The sequence below is a fragment of the Heptranchias perlo genome, unplaced genomic scaffold (assembly GCF_035084215.1).
Source record: "Heptranchias perlo isolate sHepPer1 unplaced genomic scaffold, sHepPer1.hap1 HAP1_SCAFFOLD_59, whole genome shotgun sequence".
NCBI classification, from domain to species: domain Eukaryota; kingdom Metazoa; phylum Chordata; class Chondrichthyes; order Hexanchiformes; family Hexanchidae; genus Heptranchias; species Heptranchias perlo.
In genome coordinates this window covers 1,858,948-1,883,026 of record NW_027139612.1, presented here as the reverse complement: position 1 = coordinate 1,883,026, position 24,079 = coordinate 1,858,948, and the positions used below count along the sequence as shown (strand labels likewise).

Sequence of the window (24,079 nt, the reverse complement as noted above, 5' to 3'; positions counted from 1 at the left end):
GACTGTAATTCAGCTCCACTGAAGTTACATTTCATCCCTGATAATCCACAGGGTGCAGCCACCAGCCTCCGACCTGATCCGGGGCACTCAGCAGGTTCATTCCAGATTGAACTCACTGACCATCTGTCAAGCAGCTCAAAGTGTCCTCAATTTCCACAACTCGAATAGTCCAACACTTTGCCCCATAAACAAAACACTGTTTATGTCTGGGTGCCTCGGTAAATTTTGGTATAAGGAATATAACATTTGCCTTTTATTCCTGTTATCAATGTAACGCAAACTATCTTCCCCCCAGTCATTTTATGTCAGGTCCAACACAGCAGTAGCAATGGGACTTGGACCTGTTTCTGCTCTCATCTCACTTGTGCGTGTAATGCATACTGGGTTCAGTCCAGAACCACACACTGGAATGACACAACCTCATTATCCACGCCATCAGAAACAGTGAAATGTGCAACCACTCCTTGCAGGTCACTGGTGCTGGGAATGGGCTCGGTTGGACTGAAGGTCAGTGTGAGACTGACCGAATTGTTACAGTGAAGCTGTGAAAGCCTGAAATATGCTGCTATTGAGGGCATCAGACTAGTAATCTATGGAGGCGGTAATGACTGTCAATCCAGAAGTAACGAACGCCCTTAGAATCTCCACCATATCCCTTGTTGCAACAGGAATCACCTGGACTGCCATATTGTCCGGGGTGCTCTGAATGGCCTTACATACCTCCTGCGTTGTCTTACAAATGCAGATCTTGAACTTCTCCAACTGATCGGTCATCTCCAGAATGTGAGAGGTGACTGTCTCCACGGCCTGCCCTTTAGGTCTGTGCTGCCAAGTCATAGTTCTGTTGAAGACTGGCGTCCTCAGCTCTGGGGCCTTGGGCCCCTCAGCCAAGGACAGTTGTTCCTCGGCCTCCAAACGGGAGAAATATATTATTTCAAGCTCCTCCTGCTCACTGGTGCTCTGTGCTTAACCCTGTCATATACCCTCAGTCTCACTATAAACATCCTTTCGAGAGGCTGCATCTGGGCTGGTGATGGGAACGGTGAATCAGGTATAGCAATAGATGCTTTAGCGATTCAAAGCTTACTCTCATATCCTTACTTTATTAAATGGTGGGAGACTTTACAATTATCAACAACATGCGTTTATATAACGTCTTTAACGTAATGAATCCTCCCAAGGTTCGAGTCACTATTTCATTCTTTTCATCAAATGCACTCATTTCGCTGAGATGAAGTTTTTTCTTTAATGGCTTAACATTTCATCTTCAAATCCAGTAAATTTCCGTTGTGCTTGTCACTTTTTGATTGTTTTTAACAAGTGTAACTATTTCACTGAGATAAAGCTTTTTCTTTAATGGCTTAACATATTATCTTCAAATCCAAAAAATAATCGTGGTTCACCTTAATGTTTTCTTGTTTTCAATAAATGCACTTATTTCATTTTGTCAACTCATTTAATAAGTACCTTAACCTATATGGCTACGGACCAATTGCTGGAAAATGAGATTAGGCTGGATGGCTCATTTTCGGCCACAACAGACACGATGGGCCGAATGGCCTCCTTCTGTGCCGTAAATTTTCTATGATTCTGTGATTATAAGGCACGTCACAGGAGCTTCTCAGATCAAATCAGAGGACAGCAGCTTGATGACTGGTTGGTGAGTGATACACTTTCTTGCTCTCTCAGTTAGGGGAGTGGTTTAAACTAGAGACCTATAACTTACTAATACTTTATTCAATTATTAACTTAAACTAGATCAATTAATTAATTAAAAAATTATCAAAATAAACCAAGTGAATTAATTACATAAAGACTTTAATGAAGTAAATAAATAAAACAAGGTTAGGTAGGGATCGTAGGGCGGGTGATGTGCTGTAACTGCAGCATGTGGGAGTTTGTGGAGAGCAGCGTGATCCCAGGGATCCACATTCGCAGTAAGTGTCTGCAACTCGAGGAACTTCGGCTCAGAGTTGTTGAGCTGCAGTCCGAGTTGCAGACATTGCGATGAATAAGGGAGGAGTGAGTTATCTGGATACTTCGACCCAGGCGGCAGTCACACCCCTTAGGTTAGGTAGTGGTTTAGATTTAGTTAGTGGTCAGGAACTGGAGGATGTGACTGCGAGTCAGGCAGTTAAGGGGACCTCAGATGCAGTGGTGGAGGAGTCTCATCATTTGCTTTGTCCAACAGGAACGAGGTGCTTGTTGCCTGTGTGGATGAGAATAAAGATTGCAGGGAGGAAGGGCAAATTGACCAGGGCACCGTGGTGCAAGGGGCCATTCAATTTCCGGAGGGGTGGAATTAAAAGAAATATGCTGGTGTTACGTGATAATATACTCAGTGGGATAGATACTGTTCTCTGCAGCCGTGACCAGGAGTCCCGAAGGCTGTGTTTCCTGCCTGGTGTCAGGGTTAAGGATATCTCCTCATGGCTGGAGAAGAACTTGGAACATGAGGGGGTTGGGGTATGGAATGTAGTTTTCGTGGTCCACGTAGGAACCAACGACATAGCTAATGCTAGGAATGAGATTCTGCTGAGGGACTTTAAGGAGCTAGGGTCCGAATTAATGAGAAGAACCACAACGGGAATAATCTCTGCATTACTAACTAAGCCACGCCCATATTGGCATCGGGTCAAACAGATCAGAGATTTAAATGCGTGGCTCAAAGAGTGATGTGGGAGACTGAGGTTTCAATTCATGGGGCACTGGCACCAGTACTGAGAAAAGAGGGAGCTGTTCCGTTGGAACTGGCTCCATTTAAACAGGACTGAATAACTAGGGCGGTAGATAGGGCTTTAAACTAAAAAGGGCGGGGGAAGATTCAAGTAAGGTTAAATTTATAAATATGAAGAGGAAAGTCAAGTCCAGAGAGCAGTGTAGCGATTTGGTTAAAGCTAAGCAGAGTGTGTGAGGAAGGGACAGAGAGTGTAACGGGAATAGTACCTCAGTGAATAAGGTCAAATCAGGGGAAAATAGTAAAACGTTAAAATTAAACGCTCTTGATCTGAATGCATGAAGCATTCGGAACAAGATCGACTAATTAGTGGCACAAATAGAGATAAATAGGTTTGATCCAGTAACATAGAAAATAGGAGCAGGAATTGGCCATTCGGCCATTCGAGCCATTTAATATCATCCTGGCTGATCTTCCATCTCAATAGCATATTCCCGCTCTCTCCCCATACCCCGAGATGACTTTTGTGTCTAGAAATCTATTTAGCTCCTTCTTATACATATTCAGTTACTTGGCCTCCACATTCTTCTGTGGTAGAGAATTCCACGGGTTCACCACACTCTGAGTGAAGAAATTTCTTCTCATCTCAGTTCTAAATGTCCTACCCCGTATTCTGAGACTGTGCCCCTCGTTCTGGACCTCTTGGCAGGGAAAACTTCCTCCCTGCATCCAGTCTCGAGCCCTGTGAGGACTTCATACGTTTCAATGAGATCACCTCTCATTCTTCTAAACTCGAGTGAACACATACGACAGTGCTGCCATACCAGGTATCAGTCTGATGAACCTTCGCTGCATTCCCTCGATGGCAAGTGTATCCTTTCTTATGTAAGGAGACCAAAACTGCACGCAATAGTCCAGGTGTGGTCTCACCAAGGCCCTGTATAACTGCAATAAGACATCCCTGCTCCTACACACAAATCCTCTTGCAATGAAGGCCGACATACCATTCGCCTTCCTAACTGTTTATAAGAACATAAGAAGCAGGAGAAGGCCAATCGGCCCCTCGAGCCTGCCAGCCATTCCATAAGATCATGGCTGATCTGATCCTAACCTCAAATCTAAATTAATGTCCAATTTCCTGCCCGCTCCCCGTAACCCCTAATTCCCTTTACTTCTAGGAAACTGTCTATTTCTGTTTTAAATTTATTTAATGATGTCGCTTCCACAGCTTCCTGGGGCAGCAAATTCCACAGACCTACTACCCTCTGACTGAAGAAGTTTCTCCTCATCTCAGTTTTGAAAGAGCAGCCCCTTATTCTAAGATTATGCCCCCTAGTTCTAGTTTCACCCATCCTTGGGAACATCCTGACCGCATCCACCCGATCAAGCCCCTTCACAATCTTATATGTTTCAATAAGATCGCCTCTCATTCTTCTGAACTCCAATGAGTAGAGTCCCAATCTACTCAACCTCTACTCATATGTCCACCCCCTCATCCCCGGGATTAACCGAGTGAACCTTCTTTGTACTGCCTCGAGAGCAAGTATGTATTTTCTTAAGTATGGAGACCAAAACTGTATGCAGTATTCCAGGTGCGGTCTCACCAATACCTTATATAACTGCAGCAATACCTCCCTGTTTTTATATTCTATCCCCCTAGCAATAGCAGCCAACATTCCGTTGGCCTTCTTGATCACATGCTGCACCTGCAAACTAACCTTTTGATTTTCTTGCACTAGGACCCCCAGATCCCTTTGTACTGCAGTACTTTCCAGTTTCTCGCCATTAAGATAATAACTTGCTCTCCGATTTTTCCTGCCAAAGTGTATAACCTCACATTTTCCAATATTGTATTGCATCTGCCAAATCTCCGCCCACTCACCCAGCCTGTCTATATCCCTCTGTTGGTTTTTTATGTCCTCCTCACTTTCTACTTTCCCTCCCATCTTTGTATCATCTGCAAACCTCGGTCCCCTCCTCCAACTCGTTAATATAGATTGTAAAGAGTTGGGGACCCAGCACCGACCCCTGCGGAACACCACTGGCTGCAGGTTGCCAGTCCGAGAATGTACGATTTCTCCCAACTCTCTGCTTCCTGTTAGATAACCAATCCTCCACACATGCCAGAATATTACCCCCAATCCAGTGATTATTTATCTTGAGCAATAATCTTTTATGTGGCACCTTGTCGAATGCCTTCTGGAAGTCCAAATACACTATGTCCACTGGTTCCCCTTTATCCACCCTGTACGTTATATCCTCAAAGAACTCAAGCAAATTTGTCAGACATGACTTCCCCTTTGTAAAGCCATGCTGACTTGGTCCGATTAAATTATGTTTATCCAAATGTTCTGCTACTGTCTCCTTAATAATAGACTCCAAAAGTTTACCCACCACAGATGTTAAGCTAACTGGTCTATAATTTCCAGCCTTCTGCCTACTAACCTTTTTAAATAAGGGTGTTACATTGGCAGTTTTCCAATCTGCCGGGACCTTTGCCGAGTCCAGAGAATTTTGGAAAATTATTACCAAAGCATCCACAATCCCTTCTGCCACTTCCCTCAAGACCCTCGGATGTAAGCCATCAGGTCCAGGGGATTTAACCGCCTTGAGTCCCATTAATTTACTGAGTACCAATTCCTTAGTGATTTTAATCGTATTGAGCTCCTCCCCCCCAAGAGCCCCCTGTTTTTCCAGTGTTGGGATATTCTTAGTGTCCACTACCGTAAAGACTGAATCAAAATATTTGTTCAGCATTTTTGCCATCTCCATGTTTCCCACCATTAATTTCCCGGTCTCATCCTCTAAGGGACCTACGTTTGCCTTAGCCACCCCTTTTCTTTTCATACAACTGTAGAAACTCTTGCCAGCTGTTTTTATATTTTTTGCTAATTTATTTTCATAATCTATCTTCCCTTTCTTAATCAATCCTTTTGTTACTTTTTGCTGTCTTTTGAAGACTTCCCAATCTTCTATCCTCCCACTAAGTTTGGCTACCTTATATGTCCTTGTTTTTAGTCGGATATTATCCTTAATTTCTTTACTTAGCCACGGATGGCTGTCATTTCTTTTACACCCTTTTTTCCTCAGTGGAATATATATTTTTTGAAAGTTGTAAAATAACTCCTTAAATGAACACCACTGCTCATGTACCGTCTTACCCTTTAATCTATTTTCCCAGTCTACTTTAATCAATTCCGCTCTCATACCATCATAGTCTCCTTTATTCAAGCTCAGTACGCTTGTTTCAGAACCAACCTTCTCACCCTCTAATTGGATATGGAATGTAACCATATTATGGTCACTCATTCCAAGGGGATCCTTAACTAGGACATTATTAATTAATGCTGGCTCATTACACAGGACCAGGTCCAAGGTTGCTTGCCCCCTTGTTGGTTCAGTTACATACTGCTCAAGAAATCCATCCCTAATACACTCAATGAACTCTTCCTCAAGGCTACCCTGCCCAATTTGATTTGACCAGTTAATATGATAGTTAAAATCCCCCATAATTATAACTGTTCCCTTATTACATGCCCCGACTATTTCTTGATTAATACTTCTTCCAGCAGAGTTGCAACTATTAGGAGGCCTATGTACTACGCCCACGAGTGTTTTTTGCCCCTTATTATTCCTTATCTCTACCCAAACTGTTTCATTATCCTGATCCTTTGTCCCAATATCTTTTGTCTGTATTACAGTGATTCCTTCCCTTATTAACATAGCCACCCCACCTCCCCTTCCTTCCTGCCTGTCCTTCCTGATTGTTAAATACCCTGGCATATTTAATTCCCAGTCGTTGTCACCCTGCAGACATGTTTCTGTAATGGCCACAAGATCATACCCATACGTTGTTATTTGTGCCGTTGACTCGTCCATTTTTGTTACGAATGCTACGTGCATTCAGATGAAGAACTTACAAATATGTTTTGTGACACTTAGTTCATGCTTTTTCCTTTTTTAACACTTTACCTTTTACTCCATACCTTCTGTCCCTTCCTGATATGCTTTCCTCAGTCTCGCTGCTCAGGTTCCCAACCCCCTGTCACAGCTTTGATGCTGGGTTAATCGCCTTACGCCTTCTAGTTTTCATTTTATCTGTCGTGCCTAAAGTGCCTAAAGTACACTTTCTTTCCGCTGCTCTATGCTTTTCCCTTTCATTTGTTCTTGAACAACTGTTTGTACTATTCGTATTGTAGATTTCCCCTGGGTCTTCCCCTCTCTTGCTGCTCTCAACTTTATTCCCTTCTGACTCCCCGCTCAGGTTCCCATCCCCCTGCCATTCTAGTTTAAACCTTCCCCAACAGCACCAGCAAACACCCCCGCGAGGACATTGGTCCCGGTCCTGCTCGGGTGTAACCCGTCACGCTTGTACATGTCCCACCTTCCCCAGAACCGGTCCCAATGTCCCAGGAATCTAAATCCCTCCCTCCTACACCATCCCTGCAGCCACGCATTCATCCGGTCTATTCTCCTGTTCCTATGCTCACCAGCACGTGGCACCGGTAGTAATCCTGAGATCACTACCTTTGAAGTCCTGCTTTTTAATTTATCTCCTAACTCCTTAAATTCACCTTGCAGGACCTCATCCCTTTTTTTACCAATGTCGCTGGTATCAATATGGACCACGACTACTGGCTGTTCACCCTCCCCCTCCAGGATGCCCTGCTGCTGCTCCGTGACATCCTTGACCCTAGCACCAGGGAGGCAACATACCATCCTGGAGTCACGTTTGCGGCCGCAGCATCGCCTATCTGTTCCCCTTACAATGGAATCCCCTATCACTATAGCCCTGCAACTCTTCTTCCTCCCCTCCTGTGCAGCAGAGCCACCCGTGGTGCCCCGAACCTGGCTCTTGCTGCTTTCCCCTGATAAGCCATCTCCCCCAACAGTATCCGAAGCAGAATATCTGTTTGAGAAGGAGATGGCCCCAGGGGACTCCTGCTCTACCTGCCTAGTCCTTTTACTCTGCCTGGCGGTCACCCATTTCCTTTCTGCCTGCGTATTCTTTACCTGCGGTGTGACCACCTCACTGAACGTGCTATCCACGATAGTCTCAGCATCGCGGATGCTCCACAGTGAGTCCACCCGCAGCTCCAGCTCCGAAAGACGGTTAGCCAGTAGCTGCAGCTGGACACACTTCCTGCACACATGGTCGCCAGGGAAACTGGTAGTGTCCATGACTTCCCACATAGTGCAGGAGGAGCATATCACGGGTGCGAGCTGTGCTGCCATGACTTTCCTCAGACTCCTAGACTCTCTTCCCGCTCTCGGCCTCCCCTTTTATACTCTGCTCACCTCTCGGACTCTCCTGCCTCACCTGTGATGTCGCACAGTAGTTGTCTCTTGGTGCAGGTCTGCTGCTGCTTTTATTTCACAATCTCAGTCTTCTACTCTCAGGTACACTGCCGCTCTGCGGGAAAAGTTCGGAAAAGCAAGGCAAAGCAGCACCTCCCTCCCCCACTACACCGAACTCCCACACTTACCGAACTCTCAGCACACTGTGTCGTCCGCAGTGACAGGCCCCTGTATTTCGACAGTTGAGACTCAGATGAGTCAGGCCGGCCCCACCTTCAAGTACCAGTTGAATCTAGCTAACCAATTAACTTGCTACAGCAGCTCTCTGCTGAAGCCTGACAGAAATTTAAAAATCAAACTTTTAAATTGACCTTAAACAGTTGAAGCAATATGCACTAGATTTAAAGAGATTAACCCTTAAACTCCCACACTTACCGAAGTCTCAGCACACTGTGTAGTCCGCACACCGTGCAGTCCGCAGTGACAGGCCCCTGTATTTCTACAGTTGAGACTCAGATGAGTCAGGCCTGCCCCACCTTCAAGTACCAGTTGAATCTAGCTCACCAATTAACTTGCTACAGCAGCTCTCTGCTGAAGCCTGACAGCAACTTAAACATTTAAACTTTTAAATTGACCTTAAACAGTTGAAGCAATATGCACTCGATTTAAAGAGATTAACCCTTAAACTCCCACACTTACCGAACTCTCAGCACACTGTGTAGTCCGCACACCATGCAGTCCGCACTGACAGGCCCCTGTATTTCTAGAGTTGAGACTCAGATGAGTCAGGCCTGCCCCACCTTCAATTACCAGTTGAATCTAGCTAACCAATTAACTTGCTACAGCAGCTCTCTGCTGAAGCCTGACAGAAACTTAAAAATTTAAACTTTTAAATTGACCTTAAACAGTTGAAGCAATATGCACTAGATTTAAAGAGATTAACCCTTAAACTCCCACACTTACCGAACACTCAGCACACTGTGTCGTCCGCACACCGTTTGCTGCACCTGCATTTTTGCTTTCAGTGACTGGTGTACAAAGACACTCAGGTCCCTTTGTACATCAACATTTCCCAATGTATCACCATTTAAATAATACTCTGCCTTTCTGTTTTTCCTTCCGAAGTGGTTAACTTCACATTTATCCACGTTATACTGCATCTGCCATGTATTTGCCCACTCACTCAACTTGTCTAAATCGCCTTGAAGCCTCTTTGCATCCTCCTCACAACTCACGATCCCACCTAGTTTTGTGTCGTCAGCAACTTGGAAATATTACATTTGGTTCCCTCATCCAAATCATTGATATATATTGTGAATAGCTGGACCCCAAGCACCGATCCCTGCGGTAACACACGAGTCACTGCCTGTTACCCCGAAAAAGACCCATTTATTCCAACTCTCTGTTTCCTGTCTGTTAATCATTTTTCAATCCATGCCAGTATATTACCACCAATCCAATGTGCTTTAATTTTGCACACTGACCTCTTATGTGGGACTTTATCAAAAGCCTTCTGAAAATCCAAATAAACCACATCCACTGGGTTCTCCCTTATCTATTCTAGCAGTTACGTCCTCAAAAAAACCCAGTAGGTTTGTCACACATGATTTCCTTTTCATAAATCCATGTTGACTTTGTCTGATCCCGTTGATATTTTCTAGGTGTTCTGATATCACATCCTTTATAATGGACTCCAGCATTTTCCCTACTTCTGTTCTGTCGTTCAGGGCTAAAGGGTTAAATTATGAGGACAGATTGCATTGACTAGGCTTGTATTCCGCTGCATAGAGAAGATTAAGGGGTGATCTAATTGAGGTATTTAAGATGATTAAAAGAATTGATAGGGTAGATAGAGAGGAACTATTTCCCCTGGTGGGGAATCCAGAACAAGGGGGCATAACCTTAAAATTAGAGCTAGGCCGTTCAGGGGTGATGTCAGGAAGCACTTCTTCACACTAAGGGTAGTGGAAATATGGAACTCTCGCCCACAAAAGTCTGTTGAGTCGGGGGGTCAATACGAAATTTCAAAATGGTGATTGATAGATTTTTGTTAGGCAAGGGTATTAAGGATTAAGGAACCAAGGCGGGTAGATGGAGTTAAGATACAGATCAGCCATGATCTAATTGAATGGCGGAACAGGCTCAAGGATCTGAATGTTCCATTCCTCTTCCTATGTAACATGATCGTGGGGCTGAATGGCCTCCTCCAGTTTCTGTGCAACAGTTTGGAGGGGATGAATTGCCTTCTCCAGTTCCTACTTAACATGATAGAGGGGCTGAATGGCCTCCAGTTCCTGCAAAACAGGCTTAAAGGACTGAATGGCCTCCTCCTGTACCTGTGTAACAGGCTCGACGATCTTAATGGCCTCGTCCTGTTCCTGTGTAACAGGCTTGACGGGCTGAATGGCCTCCTCCTGTTGCTATCTGACAGGCTTGAGTGGTTGGTAGGCCTCCAGTTCCAGTATAATAGACTCGAATGTCCGTATGGCCTCCTCCTGCTCCTATGTGACATGCTTGAGGGGCTGATCGGCCTCAGTACTGATGTAACTGGCTCGAGGACCTGAATGGCATCCTCCTTTTCCTATATAACAGGTTGGAGGGGATGAATGGCCTCCACCTGTACCTGTGTAACAGCCATGAGGGGCTGAATGGCCTCCTCCTGTTCCTGTCGAACTGCAGTGAGTTACTTGCAGCTACTGCATCCAAGATGGCTGCCGTAATCGCCGCCATTTTGTCCAAGATAGCCACCTTACTTGCCGCCATTTGTCCCAGAGGGCCGCCAAACTTGTGCCCATTTTGTCCAAGATGGCTGCCATACTTGCTGTCATGCTGGCCTTGTGTAAATACGCATATATGATATATATATTATGAATTCAAGTTGTTGTTGTTGTACTAGTAATAGTTGTGTTCGTGGTCTAAATATAAAAGTTTGCCATTCTGTGATCACTCTGGGGTGTCTGGGCGCTCTCTGGGATCATTGGGTGCATCCTGGGATCACTCTTGTGAGACGGTGTGCAATCTGGGATCCCTATGTGCGCTCTGGCATCACTCCAGGGTGACTGGGTGCACTCTGCCACCATTTTTTGCAGGATGGCAGCCACACTTGCAGTCACTTTGTCCAAGATGGCCACCATATTTGCCGCAATTTTGTCCAAGGTGGCCGCTGTGCTTGCCGCCATTTTTTTCCAAGATGGCTGCCATTCTTACCGCCATGTTCGTCGTGTTTAAATATACATATATATATCATATATATACTATAAATACAAGTTGTTGTTGTTGTAGTTGTTGTGGTGATAGTCTAAATATAAAGACTGCTACACTGGGATCAACTTGGGGTGACTGAGTACAGTGTGGGATCATTGGGTGCAATCTGAGGTCCCTGGCTGCACTCAGGATTCCCTAGCTGCACTCTAGGATCACTCTGGGTGCAATCTGGGATCCCTGGATGCACTCTGCGATCAATCACGGGTGACTGGTTGCACTCTTGGATCACTGGGTGCACTCTGGATTCACTGTGGGGTCACTGGGACATTCCGGGGTCGCTGTGGTGTAACTGGGGACACTCTGCACGGTACTTGCCAGCATTTCGAACAAGATGACTGCCGTACTCGCTGGCGATTTGTCCAAGGTGGCTTCGGTACTTGGGGCAATTTTGTCCAAGATGGCCACCACACTAATTCACGTCCTCGTCGTCGTCGTTTGTTTGTTTGTTTGTTTGTTTGTTTGTTGTTCTTGTTCTTGTTGTTGTTGTTGTGTTGGGGGTTGCTGAGGTGGTCTAAATATAAAGACTTCAACTCTGGGATCACTCTGGGTGACGGATGACACCCCCAGAAGGGACCGACCAAGGCCTCCTTCCCTGGAGGGGATGGATGGTGGCTTCCCTTAGAGCGCCTGACCAAGTCCTCCCCCAGAGTGGACCGACAAAGCCATCCCCCAAAGGGGACCAACCGAAGCCTCCTCTACAGAGTGGACTGACCGAGGACTCCTCCAGGGGGTACCGAATGCGGCCTCATGAAGAGGGGACTGACCGAGGCCTCCTCTAGAAGGGACCGAGCCAGAGATCCTGCACAGGTTGCACCCAAACAGGGCCCACATGAGATCGGTCTGTTTATTGCCCTGGGGTTTAATTTCCATTCTGTGCCCTGGTTTTGGGGCCTCGGTTTAACACGTTCCTGTTCGATTGTGACCGTTGTGATTTAACCAGGTTAAAGTCTGGGGTTAAAGTAGCCCAGCCTGCAATATTATACAAACACGTTAACCCACTGTGAGACAAACAGGGGCCGAGAGGAGATTAACGTCGGAAACATGAACCCCTGTACGGGCTTCGAGGGTTTGTTACAATTTCAAAATGATGCTTGTGTTTCGGGGAGATGCGACAACTTTGAGGGGACAGAGCGGCGAGTTGAGTCGGTTTTGATGGAGTAAATAAGGAGAAACTGTTTCCAGTGGCAGGGGGTCGGTAACCAAAGGACACAGATTCAAAATAATTGTCAAAAAGCGAGAGGTGACATGAGGATTATTTTTTATGCAGCGAGTTGCAATGATCTGCAATTCACTGCCTGAAAGGGAGGTGGAAGCAGATTCAAAAGTAACTTTCAAAAGGGAATTAGATAATTACTAGAAAAGGAAAAATGTGTTGGCCACGGGGAAAGATCAGGGTAATGGGACTATCTGGTTAGCTTTTTAATAGAGTCGACAATGGCACGATGGGCCGAATGGTTTCCTTTTGTGATGGATCATTCTGTGATTTTGCGGCCGGTCCACGTCAGCCATTTTGCGGCAGGTGCATGGCGGTCATTTTGTTTTGCATGTCGGGAGGCCATTTTGTGGGGTCCCAGCTGAGCTCTTTTGCTCACAGTCCGTCTCACCATTTTGTGCAAACTGCATATCCAGCCTCCGAGTAAGACCCCTCCCCCCAACACAAACATAAACACATACAGTTCACTCGACCAAACAGTCACGTCTGCGGTGCTGCTTGGAGGAGGAAGGATGGAATTTCCAGGATCCTTTACTCAATAATTTGAAACACTAACACCATTTAAAAAAATAACGAGACCAGGCCTGAGCTGAAGTAACTTTCAATAACTTACATTTATATTGCACCTTTATAGCAGAAAAACGTCACAGGGCGCTTCTCAGGAGCGATTCATGTGACACCGAGCCACACAAGGAGGTATTGGCACAAGTGACCAAAAGCTTTGGCAAAGAGGTAGGTTTTAAGGAGAGTCTTAAAGGAGGAGAGAGAGGCGGGGAGGTTTATGGAGGGAATTCCAGAGAATAGGGCCGAGACAGCGAAAGGCACGGCCGGCAATCGTGGAGCAAAGGGAGTGGGGGATGTGCAAGAGGCCAAAACTGGAGGAGCACAGAGATTTTGGAGGGTTCGAGGGTCAGTTGTTACAGAGTCCGACTCATAACTGGGAGGGACAGAGACTGTACATGGGGACATTAATTACCAGGAACACTTCATGTCTGTACATTGAACGAGTGTCCAACTGCAGCCCAGGCTGAGCACCACCCTGGGACAATCCTGTCTGTACATTGAGCTGTGTCCCACTGCAGCCCAGACTGAGCCCCTCCCTGGGCCCTTGCTGTCTGTACATTGACCCAGTGCCCGACTGCAGCCAAGACTGAACCCCACCGCTGGGCCCTTCCTGTCTGTACATTGACCCAGTGTCCCACTGCAGCCCAGACTGAGCCCCACCCTGTGCCCTTCCTGTCTGTACATTGACCCAGTGTCCCACTGCAGCCCAGACTGAACCCCACCCTGGGCCCTTCCTGTCTGTACATTGACCCAGTGTCTCACTGCAGCCCAGACTGACCCCACTTTCGGACAATCCTATCTTTACATTGACCCAGTGTCCCACTGCAGCCCAGACTGAGCCCCACCCTGGGCCCTTCCTGTCTGTACATTGACCCACTGTCCCACTGCAGCCCAGACTGAGCCTCACCCTGGGCCCTTCCTGTCTGTACATTGACCCAGTGTCCCACTGCAGCCCAGACTGAGCCCCACCCCGGGCCCTTCCTGTCTGTTCATTGACCCAGTGCCCCACTGCAGCCCTGAATGAGCCCTACCCTGGGCCCTTCCTGTCTGTACATTGACCCAGTGTCCCACTGCAGCCCAGACTGAGCCCCACCCTGGGACCTTCCTGTCTGTACATTGACCCAGTGTCCCACTGCAGCCAATACTGAACCCCACCCTGGGCCCTTCCTGTCTGTACATTGACCCAGTGTCTCACTGCAGCCAGACTGAGCCCCACCTTCGGACAATCCTATCTTTACATTGACCCAGTGTCCCACTGCAGCACAGACTGAGCCCCACCCTGGGCCCTTCCTGTCTGTATATTGACCCACTGTCCCACTGCAGCCCAGACTGAGCCTCACCCTGGGCCCTTCCTGTCTGTACATTGACCCAGTGTCCCACTGCAGCCCAGACTGAGCCCCACCCTGGGCCCTTCCTGTCTGTTCATTGACCCAGTGCCCCACTGCAGCCCAGACTGAGCCCTACCCTGGGCCCTTCCTGTCTGTACATTGACCCACTGTCCCACTGCAGCCCAGACTGAGCCTCACCCTGGGCCCTTCCTGTCTGTACATTGACCCAGTGTCCCACTGCAGCCCAGACTGAGCCCCACCCTGGGTCCTTCCTGTCTGTACATTGACCAAGTGTCCCACTGCAGCCCAGACTGAGCCCCACCCTGGTCCCTTCCTCTCTGTACATTGACCCAGTGTCCCACTGCAGGCCAGACTGAGCTCCACCCTGGGACCTTCCTGTCTGTACATTGACCCATTGTCTCACTGCAGCCCAGACTGAGCCCCACCATGGGCCCTTCCTGTCTGTACATTGACCCAGTGTCCCACTGCAGCCCAGACTGAGCCCCACCCTGGGCCCTTCCTGTCTGTACATTGACCCAGTGTCCCACTGCAGCCTAGACTGAGCCCCACCCTGGGTCCTTCCTGTCTGTGCATTGACCCAGTATCCCACTGCAGCCCAGACTGAGCCCCACCATGGGCCCTTCCTGTCTGTACATTGACCCAGTGTCCCACTGCAGCCCAGACTGAGCCCCACCCTGGGCCCTTCCTGTCTGTACATTGACCCAGTGCCCCATTGGTGACCATCCAGCCCCGGATATCCGGCAGAATCAGCGCTGTGGGACCGGGTGACTGAGTCTCGTGACCCTGTCGCTGGGCCTCTGACGTCACAATGGGAGAAGACGCTCGCTCAGCTCGAGCTGGAAACCGTTAAAGGGCCGTTAGGATTTAAACCTGGAGCACGGCCCGTTAAAGGGGAGGGACAGAGAATCGGCCAAAAATGTTCATATAATGAGACCAGGAAAGGTTATAAATTGAAATGTTCATATAATGAGACCAGGAATGGTTATCAATTGAAATGTTCATACATTGAGCCCTGGAATGGTTATAAATTGAAATGTTCATATAATGAGACCAGGAATGGTAATAAATTGAAATGTTCATATCATGAGACCAGGAATGGTTATAAATTGAAATGTTCATATCATGAGACCAGGAATGGTTATAAATTGAAATGTTCACACTCCCACTCTCAGTCCGCGTCTGGATTCCCGCAGCGACTCCAGGTGTCTCTTTCCGTTTGAACTGAATTGATTCTCCACCAGACTGAAACAGATTAAAGATTAAACAGGAAATAAACAGATTGAACAATAGTGTAAATAACAGGGAGACTGGGGTTAACATTTCAATAAAAATTACAGACAAATATTACCCACAAAAGGGACTGAATCCCATTGATATTTTATTTGTTAGATTGAACATTAACGCAAACACTCACCAGATCCACTCCAGACTCCTGCGGGTCAGTATGAGGGAGCGGAGAGCGGGGACAGATCGGTCTGTGAAGGAGTTTGATCCCAGGGACAGACCCGTCAGTGACCGGTTTGTACTGAGAGCGGAGACGAGATCCTCGGTACAAGAATCTGTGAGACCGACACCATCCAGACTGGGGATCAGAGAGAGAGAAATCACAGGAATCAGGGTAAATCCCCAGTGTTTATTAATAACACTATTACTGTTACTAATAATAATGTACAGTGTTTATTAATAACACTATTACTGATACTAATAATAATGTACAGTGTTTATTAATCACACTATTACTGACACTAATAATAATGTACAGTGTTTATTAAAAACACTATTACTGATGATAATAATAATGTACAGTGTCAGACATCCAGTTATTATAATCACAATCTCACACAGTCTGGTACTTACTCCAGTTCCTGTATTTTACAGTCCGGATTCCTCAGAAGCGCAGACAGTAATTTCACTCCTGAATCTCCCAGTCCATTGAAATTCAGATCCAGGACCGTCAATGACCGGTTTGTCCTGAGAGCGGAGACGAGATGCTCGGTGCAAGAATCTGTGAGGTCGTTATTCCATAACCTGGAGATCAGAGAAAGTCAGAGGAGAGAGACAGAGGCAAGCAGAGATAACAGGAATCAGAGTAAATTCCCAGTATTGATTTGTATTATTATTACTAAAACTTACATTAATATACCGTGTTAGACATCCGGTTATTGAAAGCACAACCTCACACAGTCTGATACTTACCACAGTTCCTGTATTTTACAGTTCGGGTTCCTCAGAGCCGCAGACAGTAGTTTCACTCCTGAATCTCCCAGTTTGTTGCTCCCCAGTCTAAACACAAACAGACAGTGAGAAACACATTGAATTCAATCCCCGATCTGACACAATTTCTCTCTGATATTACAGGAAACACAAAAATCTTCAGGAAATTAATAACCAGATGTCCCTGTCACTGACAATGAATTTCGCTCTGTTCAATGCCACATATATTCAGGGACTATCAGTAAATGCATTTATTCAATAACGTGCTGTCTGTGTGGAGCCTTTAAATGTCCCTCAGTCCGGTCTCATTCCCCGATGATCAGAATTACCCTCCTGGAGATCAGTGACCGGTCCCGTCAGGTTTGTGAAAACTTGTCTCATTTTTGCTGCTTCTTAAATCCCAGATTTTATGGGAATGGGGCGATTTCCCTGAATTAAATGATAAAGCGGCGATTACCTGTACATTATGCAGTATTTTATTAATCTGTATAATATCTCGGAGTGAGTTATATTGTGAAAAGGCGCTAACGGCTGCTGTAAAATGCGTCCCACAGGACTTTATGTATCAAGGAGAGTTTATTCTGTCCTGTTACAAGTTTTAAATGTCCCTGTACTCCTAGTTTATAGGGGAGGGGAGTCTCTCTCTTTATTCCCATTAAACTGGCTCTACATTTATTTCAGGTGGAACGGGCCCGACCGTTTTTGGGGAATTTTCTGAAGTTCCCTCCCCGAGCAGGACATCACGCACAAGGGGACAGATTATGGGAAATTCCCGGGTTCACTGCCCCTGGTTCACCCAGGAGCCTCCGGCTGTGTGTGAGGCCCCACCGCTGGCCGGTGTGTGTCTGTACTCCTGGGCTAATATACCACAACCCGTTCGATTTCAACCTTTTTACCGGCATATTTTAGTTCCCAAATCCACTGAAGTGTCGGCCTGGATTAATGAGCGAGGGGCCTGAATCCACGACCTTCTGACTCAGAGGCACGAGTGCTGCCAGCTGGGTGAAGAGATGGTGGATGTATTGGAGAGTGTGAAGGGCTGTGTCATTGATGAGTTAAGATAACGTACCGCCGTCCTGCGGGGAAAGCTCAGCTCGCCCACTGGCGGTTGACTGCCCGAAAGCTGTGTTTTGCTCTTTGTTACTGAATGTTCGGTGTTTCTGGTTCCCTCTCCTACACACGTTGACAGTCCGGGGACAGTCACTTGTCCCCACACCTCGGTAAGAGGGTGGGATGCTCCGACACACAGACTGCTGCAGTTACTGTCGGTCTACGTGAAAGCAACAGTGAGAAGGAGTCTCTTCAATGGACGTATCTCAGGCAGTGAGAAAAACTACAATAAATTTTATTTATTGCAATTCAATTGTCAGACTCCTCCAGTGACCTGTATTTACTGATCCGATAAAGACTGTAAAATCCCGACTTGTTCACAAGGATCCATTTTAGATTCTCGAGTCCTTAGGAAATTACTAACCGATCCTCTTATCATTTGTCATATTTGTGTTGAATCTGCTTCTCTCTGGTTTATCTGAACTGTTTGTTTCCCTTCATTACGGAGCAACAATATAATTCGTGACTGTTCTACAATTGGTCTAACAGTTAGAGACAAATGAACAGTTACCTCAACACCTGGCATTTGTGCAGTGCGGGTCCCAGCCGCTGGAGTCCTTCATACCGAATGGAGCAGTTCTCCAGATTGAGGTGTTTTATAGTATCGCAGAGTCCAATGACATGAGACAGCACCGCACAGTCAATCGGGGTCAGTCGCAATTCACTCAATGTAAGTGTTTCCACAGATCCCACTGTGACCCGAGCCAGTGTTTGATTCTGAGACTCAAACAGGTAGTGGAATGTGTTCAGGAGGTCCGTTTTACGAGTTTCTCTCCCTATGTTTCCAATCTCTCCTTCAACCTTTTCCTTCACCCAGTCAATCACTCCACAAATTGTGTGATGAAGAAATGGACCCAGAAACTCCTCCAGGGGCCGAGCTGACCGTGAGGAGGAGAGACCAACAAAAAAACGGAGAAATATCTCAAATCTCCCATCTTCCTTGCTGTGGGCTTCACTGAGGAGTTTCCCGATGTCCCCTGGATCTGGAGTCAGGAATTGGGCGAGTGCGGCTACAAACTCTTGGATGGTGAGGTGCGGGAATGTGTAAACCATACTCTGGGCAGAATCATCTCTCTCCAAAAGTTCCACCATGAACCCAGACAGGAACTGGGAAGGTTGCAGATTGTTCTTGATCAAATCTCCATTTCTAAACACAATCTTCTTCTCGGAGACTCCAGTGAAGGCCATCTCACCGATCTTCAGTAACACATCACGGGGGGATTCAATCTCTCGGCCATGGTTTTTCAGAATGTTGTAAATATAGTAGGAATATAGTTGGGTGATGGTCTTGGGAACTCGCTGCTGTTTCCTGTCTCTTTGTGTGAAGAAGGGACCCAGTGACAGACCGAGGATCCAGCAGTAGGAAGGGTTGTAACACATGGTGTACAGGATCTCGTTCTCCTCCACATGTTTGAAAACAGCTGCTGCCACCGCCTGATCTTCAAAAAACTTGTTGAAATATTCCTTCCGTTCTTCACCAACAAATCCCAGGATTTCAGCCCAGACACTGATCTCAGCCTTTTCCAATAAATGTAATGCAGTGGGGCGGCTGGTCACGAGCACTGAACATCCTGGGAGCAGCTGGTGCTGTATTAAACTGTACACAATGTCAGACACTTCACACCAGTCTTCAGGATCTGTGCACATGTACTGAGGTTCTGTATTTCTCCGATTGTCAGCAAAATCGATACTGTCCTTGAATTCATCTAAACCATCGAATATAAACAGTAATCCTACTGGGGTCTTCCAGAGCTCTCCCAGAATATTCCCAAAGTAAGGATACATATCCAGTATCAGATTCCTCAGGTTTATTCTACAGTTAATAGCGTTCAAATCCCGGAATTTAAAACTGAAAACAAATTGAAAGTGTGGGTATATTTTCCCAGTGGCCCAGTCATAAACAATCTTTTGTACCATTGTTGTTTTTCCAATCCCCGCGACTCCGCTCACTGCTGCTGAACTCCCAGAACTGGATCGCTGGAAGAAACTCTTCATTTTCTGGAACAAACTGCCTCTCTGAGAAAAACTGCTCTGGAACAATTGATCTGTTCGGATTTTTTCCAGTTCTCTCCGGAGATGTTTCCCTCTCCACTCTTCATGGTCTCGGCCTCTTGCCAGCAGTTCATGTTCTACAAGTGTCCGATCTCGAACAGTAGAAATGACCGTTAGCTCAGTGTATAGAGTGACCAGCTGGAAAATCTTAACCTTCTCCTTTATTAGGATCGTGTTCACTCTCAGTGTTTCAGTTTGGACCCGGAGTGTTTCCTTGTGTTTCTGTTGAACATCTTCAATGAGAACAGACAGAAAGTGGTTCTCAATGTTATTTATTTTGAAAAAAGTAACAACTTCTCATTATCACTTTACTCGTCAGTGTCATTTCGTCAGTCCTTGGGCAAGTTATCTTGATTATTGTGGGCACTGGGAGAGAGACAGACTGTGAATGGACAGAAGTCCCACTGTTATTGTATCAGGTCTAGGGCAGGTTATCTGGGATACTGTGTGTACTGAACAGACTGAAATGGGCAGAAATCTATTGTTTAACCTCAGTTGTGGGGAAGCTTTTAGAAACGATAATCCGGGACAAAATTAGTATTCAATTTATTAAGTGTGGATTAGTTAAGCAAAGCCAGCACCGATTGTTAAAGGTAAATCGTGTTTAACTATCTTGATTGAGTTTTTAAATGAGGTGACAGATTGCGTTGAGGAGTGCAATACGATTGATGTTGATATGGACTTTCAAAAGGCGTTTTATAAAGTGTCGCAAAATAGGCTTATTAGCAAATTTGAAAGCCATGGAATAAAAGGGGCAGTGGCAGCATGGATACGAAATTGGCTCAGTGACAGGAAACAGAGAGTCGTGGTGAACGGTTGTTTTTTGGACTGGAGGAAGGTTTACATTGGTGTTCCCCAAGAGTCGGTACTCGGACCACTGCTTGTTTTGCTATATATTTATGACTTGGATCTGGGTGACGCAAAACGTGAAAGTGCAGTAAACAGTGAGGAGGATAGTGATAGACTTCAATAGGACATAGACAGGCTGGTGGAATGGGCGGACATATGCAGATACAATTTAACGCAGAGAAGTGCGAAGTGAAACATTTTGGCAGGAAGAATGAGGAGAGGCAATATAAACTAAATGGTATCATTCTAAAGGGGGTGTAGGAACAGAGAGACCTGGGGGTGTATGTTCACAAATTTTTGAAGGTGACAGGACAAGTTGAGAAAGCAGTTTAAAAAGCATACGGGATACTTGGCTTGAAAAATAGATGCATAGACGACAAAAACAAGGAAGTGATGATGAAGCTTTATAATTCCCTGGTTTGGCCACAACTGGAGTACTGCGTCCAATTCTGGGCACCGCACTTTACGAAGGATGTGAAGGCCTTAGAGATGATGCAGAAAAGATTTATTCGAATCGCTCCAGGGATGAGGAACTTCAGTTACGTGGATAGACTGGAGAAGCCGGGGTTGTTCCACTTGGAGCAGAGAAGATTGAGAGGAGATTTGATAGAAGTTTTCAAATCCATGAAGGGTTTAGGTCAAGTAAATAAGGAGAAACTGTTCCCATTGATCGGACGGTCGAGAACCACAGGACACAGATTGAAAGTGATTCGCAAAAGAACCAATGGCGACAGGAGAATAAACTTTTTTTAAGTAGCGAGTAGTTATGGTCTGGACTGCTTTCTCTGAAAGGGTTTGTGGAAGCAGATTCAATCGTGGCTTTCGAAAAGGAATTCGATAAATACTTGAAGGAAAAGTTTTGCAGGGCTACGGGGAAATAGCAGGGGAATGTGGCGAACTCGGTAGCTCTTGCAAAGAGCCGGCAGGGGCTCGATGGGCTGAACGGACTTCTTCTGTGCTGTAAAAATTTTATGATTCTAATGTATCAGACCGTGGGCAGGTTATCTGGGGTATTGTGGGCACTGCGAGAGGGAGAGTCTGTGAATGGACAGAAGTTCCACTGTTATTGGAACGGACCTCGGGCAGGTTATCTGGGATATTGTGGGCACTGGGAGAGGGACAGAATGTAAATGGACAGAAGTCCCACTGTTATTGTATCAGACCTCTGGCAGGTTATCTGTGATATTGTGGGCACTCGGAGAGGGACAGACTGAGAATGGACAGAAGTTCCACTGTTATTGTATCAGATCGCGGGCAGGTTATCTGGGGTGTTGTGGGCACTGGGAGAGGAACAGACTGTGAATGGACAGAAGTTCCACTGTTATTGTATCAGACCTCGGGCAGTTTATCTGGGATATTGTGGGCACTGGGAGAGGGACAGACTGTGAATGAACAGAAGTTTCAATGTTATTGTATCAGACCTATACTTCTTTAGTCACCTGATCACAGGTAAATATTACTGACATTCTGAAGGTACAGGGGGGATTAAGAAAGACAATTTAAGGTATTAGGAGTTTAGGTTGAGGGAATGGTGAGAGGGTTTGATGTATCTTGTTAGTGTAAGAGACTTCGGTATTGAATCATTTCAACGTAATTCACAACTTTAATGCAGGAAAAAGGCTCACACTCACGAAAATAATTAGAGACGGAGAAAATTTAAAGTCGGAAATAAGAAGAGAAATCAGGGTAATTTTCTCACTGAAGGGTCAGAGAGCGGGGAACCAGTTACCAGGGAAACACACTGAAGGGGCAGTGTAAGTGGGGTTAAAAGACAATTGAACGTGTTTCTGTGGATACACTGAGAGGAGGAGTAGGTGGGGCCATCTCTCAAAAAGAGGCAGGCTTATTTGGGCCAAATGGCCTTTTCCTGTCTCTAATCATTCTCCCGTTATATTGTATTTCAGAAATTGTGAACAATTTTTCAGCAGCTTTGCACCTATATTTAATGTGTTTTTATAACAGTCCTTTCATAGAATTAGAATTAGAACTACTGCCCACATCACTCAGTGTAATGTTAGAGCAGAAAACATTCACAGTTCATATCAACTGTTCTCCCAATAATTATACTCTGTTGTTTCATTTTGGTCTGAATTTCCTACAATGCAGGATTGGGAAATTACAAATCTGTTTCCATCAGTCATTCCATTGGGTCTAAAAAGACCCTGAGTTAAATGACTATTCTTTGAGTGGAATAAGTTCTCTCTTTCACTGCCATCAGTCATTCCATTGGGTCTAAAAAGACCCCGAGTTAAAGGACTATTCTTTGAGTAGAATAAGTTCTCTCTTTCACTGCCATTAGTCATTCCATTGGGTCTAAAAAGACCCCGAGTTAAAGGACTATTCTTTGAGTAGAATAAGTTCTCTCTTTCACTGCCATTAGGAAGCCAGCCCAGAACTTCCGAATTACCCTGAATATTGTCTTTCCCTCACATTTCTCCACGGATTAATGATCTATTGTGTGAACATCTGAACATCTTCTCAGATCAGATCGAACACCGAAGTCTCATTCTGTGCTGTGTAATGAAAATGTTTTAATATTTTGCATTTCTCCACCTCTTTCCCTACCGTTGATGGTGGGCCAGATTTCTAGAGTAGTCGGTAAACCTTAAAGTCTGGCTTAAGGCACTGCTCATTAATTCTGAGCCCAGAGCTTCTATGTGCCTCATAGGAGTTGTGTATGGGGATTCACGGTGTATCAGGATCCTACCAGGTGTGTATGGGGATTCACAGTGTATCAGGATCATGCCAGGTTTGTATGGGTATTCACAGTGTATCTGAATCCTGCCAGGTGTGTGGGGATTTAACAAGTGCTGGCGATCATCAGCTGGATTAAGTGAAATAATGCAACCTCCGCATATTCCTAACGAGGTTTCATTTCTGTACCCTCCACCCTTTGAATTTCTGATTCCCAGATTCTGACAATCCCTAAATAAAAGTCTACAGTCAAACATTCTGATTCTCAGAAGTGAAATAAATGGTTTGAAATCTCCATTTCATCACTTACCTTTCAGCTGACTGGGTATTTCAGTTAAACCTCGTCCGATGTTCATATAATCAAATGGATCAGGACCTGTTTAAATCAATGAGCTTTCATGAAATCAGATCTGTGTAATATTAAAGTAAATTCTGGAGTTTTTCAATCCGAAATTGAATTCAGTGTCTGATTTTACCGTACCAAGTTCCTGCATCTCTTTCAGTATTTTGTCCAACTTTGGTACCGCATGGTGCATTTTCACAAAGGATTCCCACATCACCCTTCGGGCCCGCGAGCCTTTCTCCATCACCAGATTTAGGAGAAGTTTGGAACTGTCAGCTCTATTTCCCTTCTCCACGAGATCAACGACTTTCTGTAAAGAATAATAATTAATATATTGGTCTCTCCTTTTCCCAACCCCACTGAAACTGTTTCCTTTTTTTTCAGTCCACAGAAAAGTTATACCCGAAGCGTTCCTCTATCCTTTGTGCAAGCACTCACCGATCCACTGGGTA

At 45.7% G+C, this 24,079-nt stretch overlaps 1 protein-coding gene across 1 annotated transcript; it reads right to left on the bottom strand.

The window, feature by feature from the left end:
• Window positions 1–13,047: 13,047 nt before the first annotated feature.
• On the bottom strand, window positions 13,048–23,676 carry LOC137316353 (NACHT, LRR and PYD domains-containing protein 3-like). The gene is made up of 6 exons (XM_067980420.1): window positions 23,595–23,676; window positions 18,201–19,974; window positions 16,562–16,648; window positions 16,223–16,393; window positions 15,780–15,947; window positions 13,048–15,607 (listed from the first exon to the last, which is right to left on the bottom strand). Exons 1-6 carry the CDS (start codon window positions 23,638–23,640, stop codon window positions 15,520–15,522), a joined length of 2,334 nt encoding a protein of 777 aa, XP_067836521.1. The 5' UTR covers window positions 23,641–23,676; the 3' UTR covers window positions 13,048–15,519.
• Window positions 23,677–24,079: the final 403 nt, after the last annotated feature.

Excerpts from the sequence above, each read along its gene's own strand:
- LOC137316353 (XM_067980420.1), bottom strand. The coding sequence starts at position 23,640 with ATGAACATCGGACGAGGTTTAACTGAAATACCCAGTCAGCTGAAAG. Across the intron at positions 19,975-23,594 it reads AATACCCAGTCAGCTGAAAG|ATGTTCAACAGAAACACAAG; the intron begins GTAAGTGATGAA and ends TTCTCATTGAAG. Across the intron at positions 16,649-18,200 it reads CACAAATGCCAGGTGTTGAG|ACTGGGGAGCAACAAACTGG; the intron begins GTAACTGTTCAT and ends GTTTGTGTTTAG.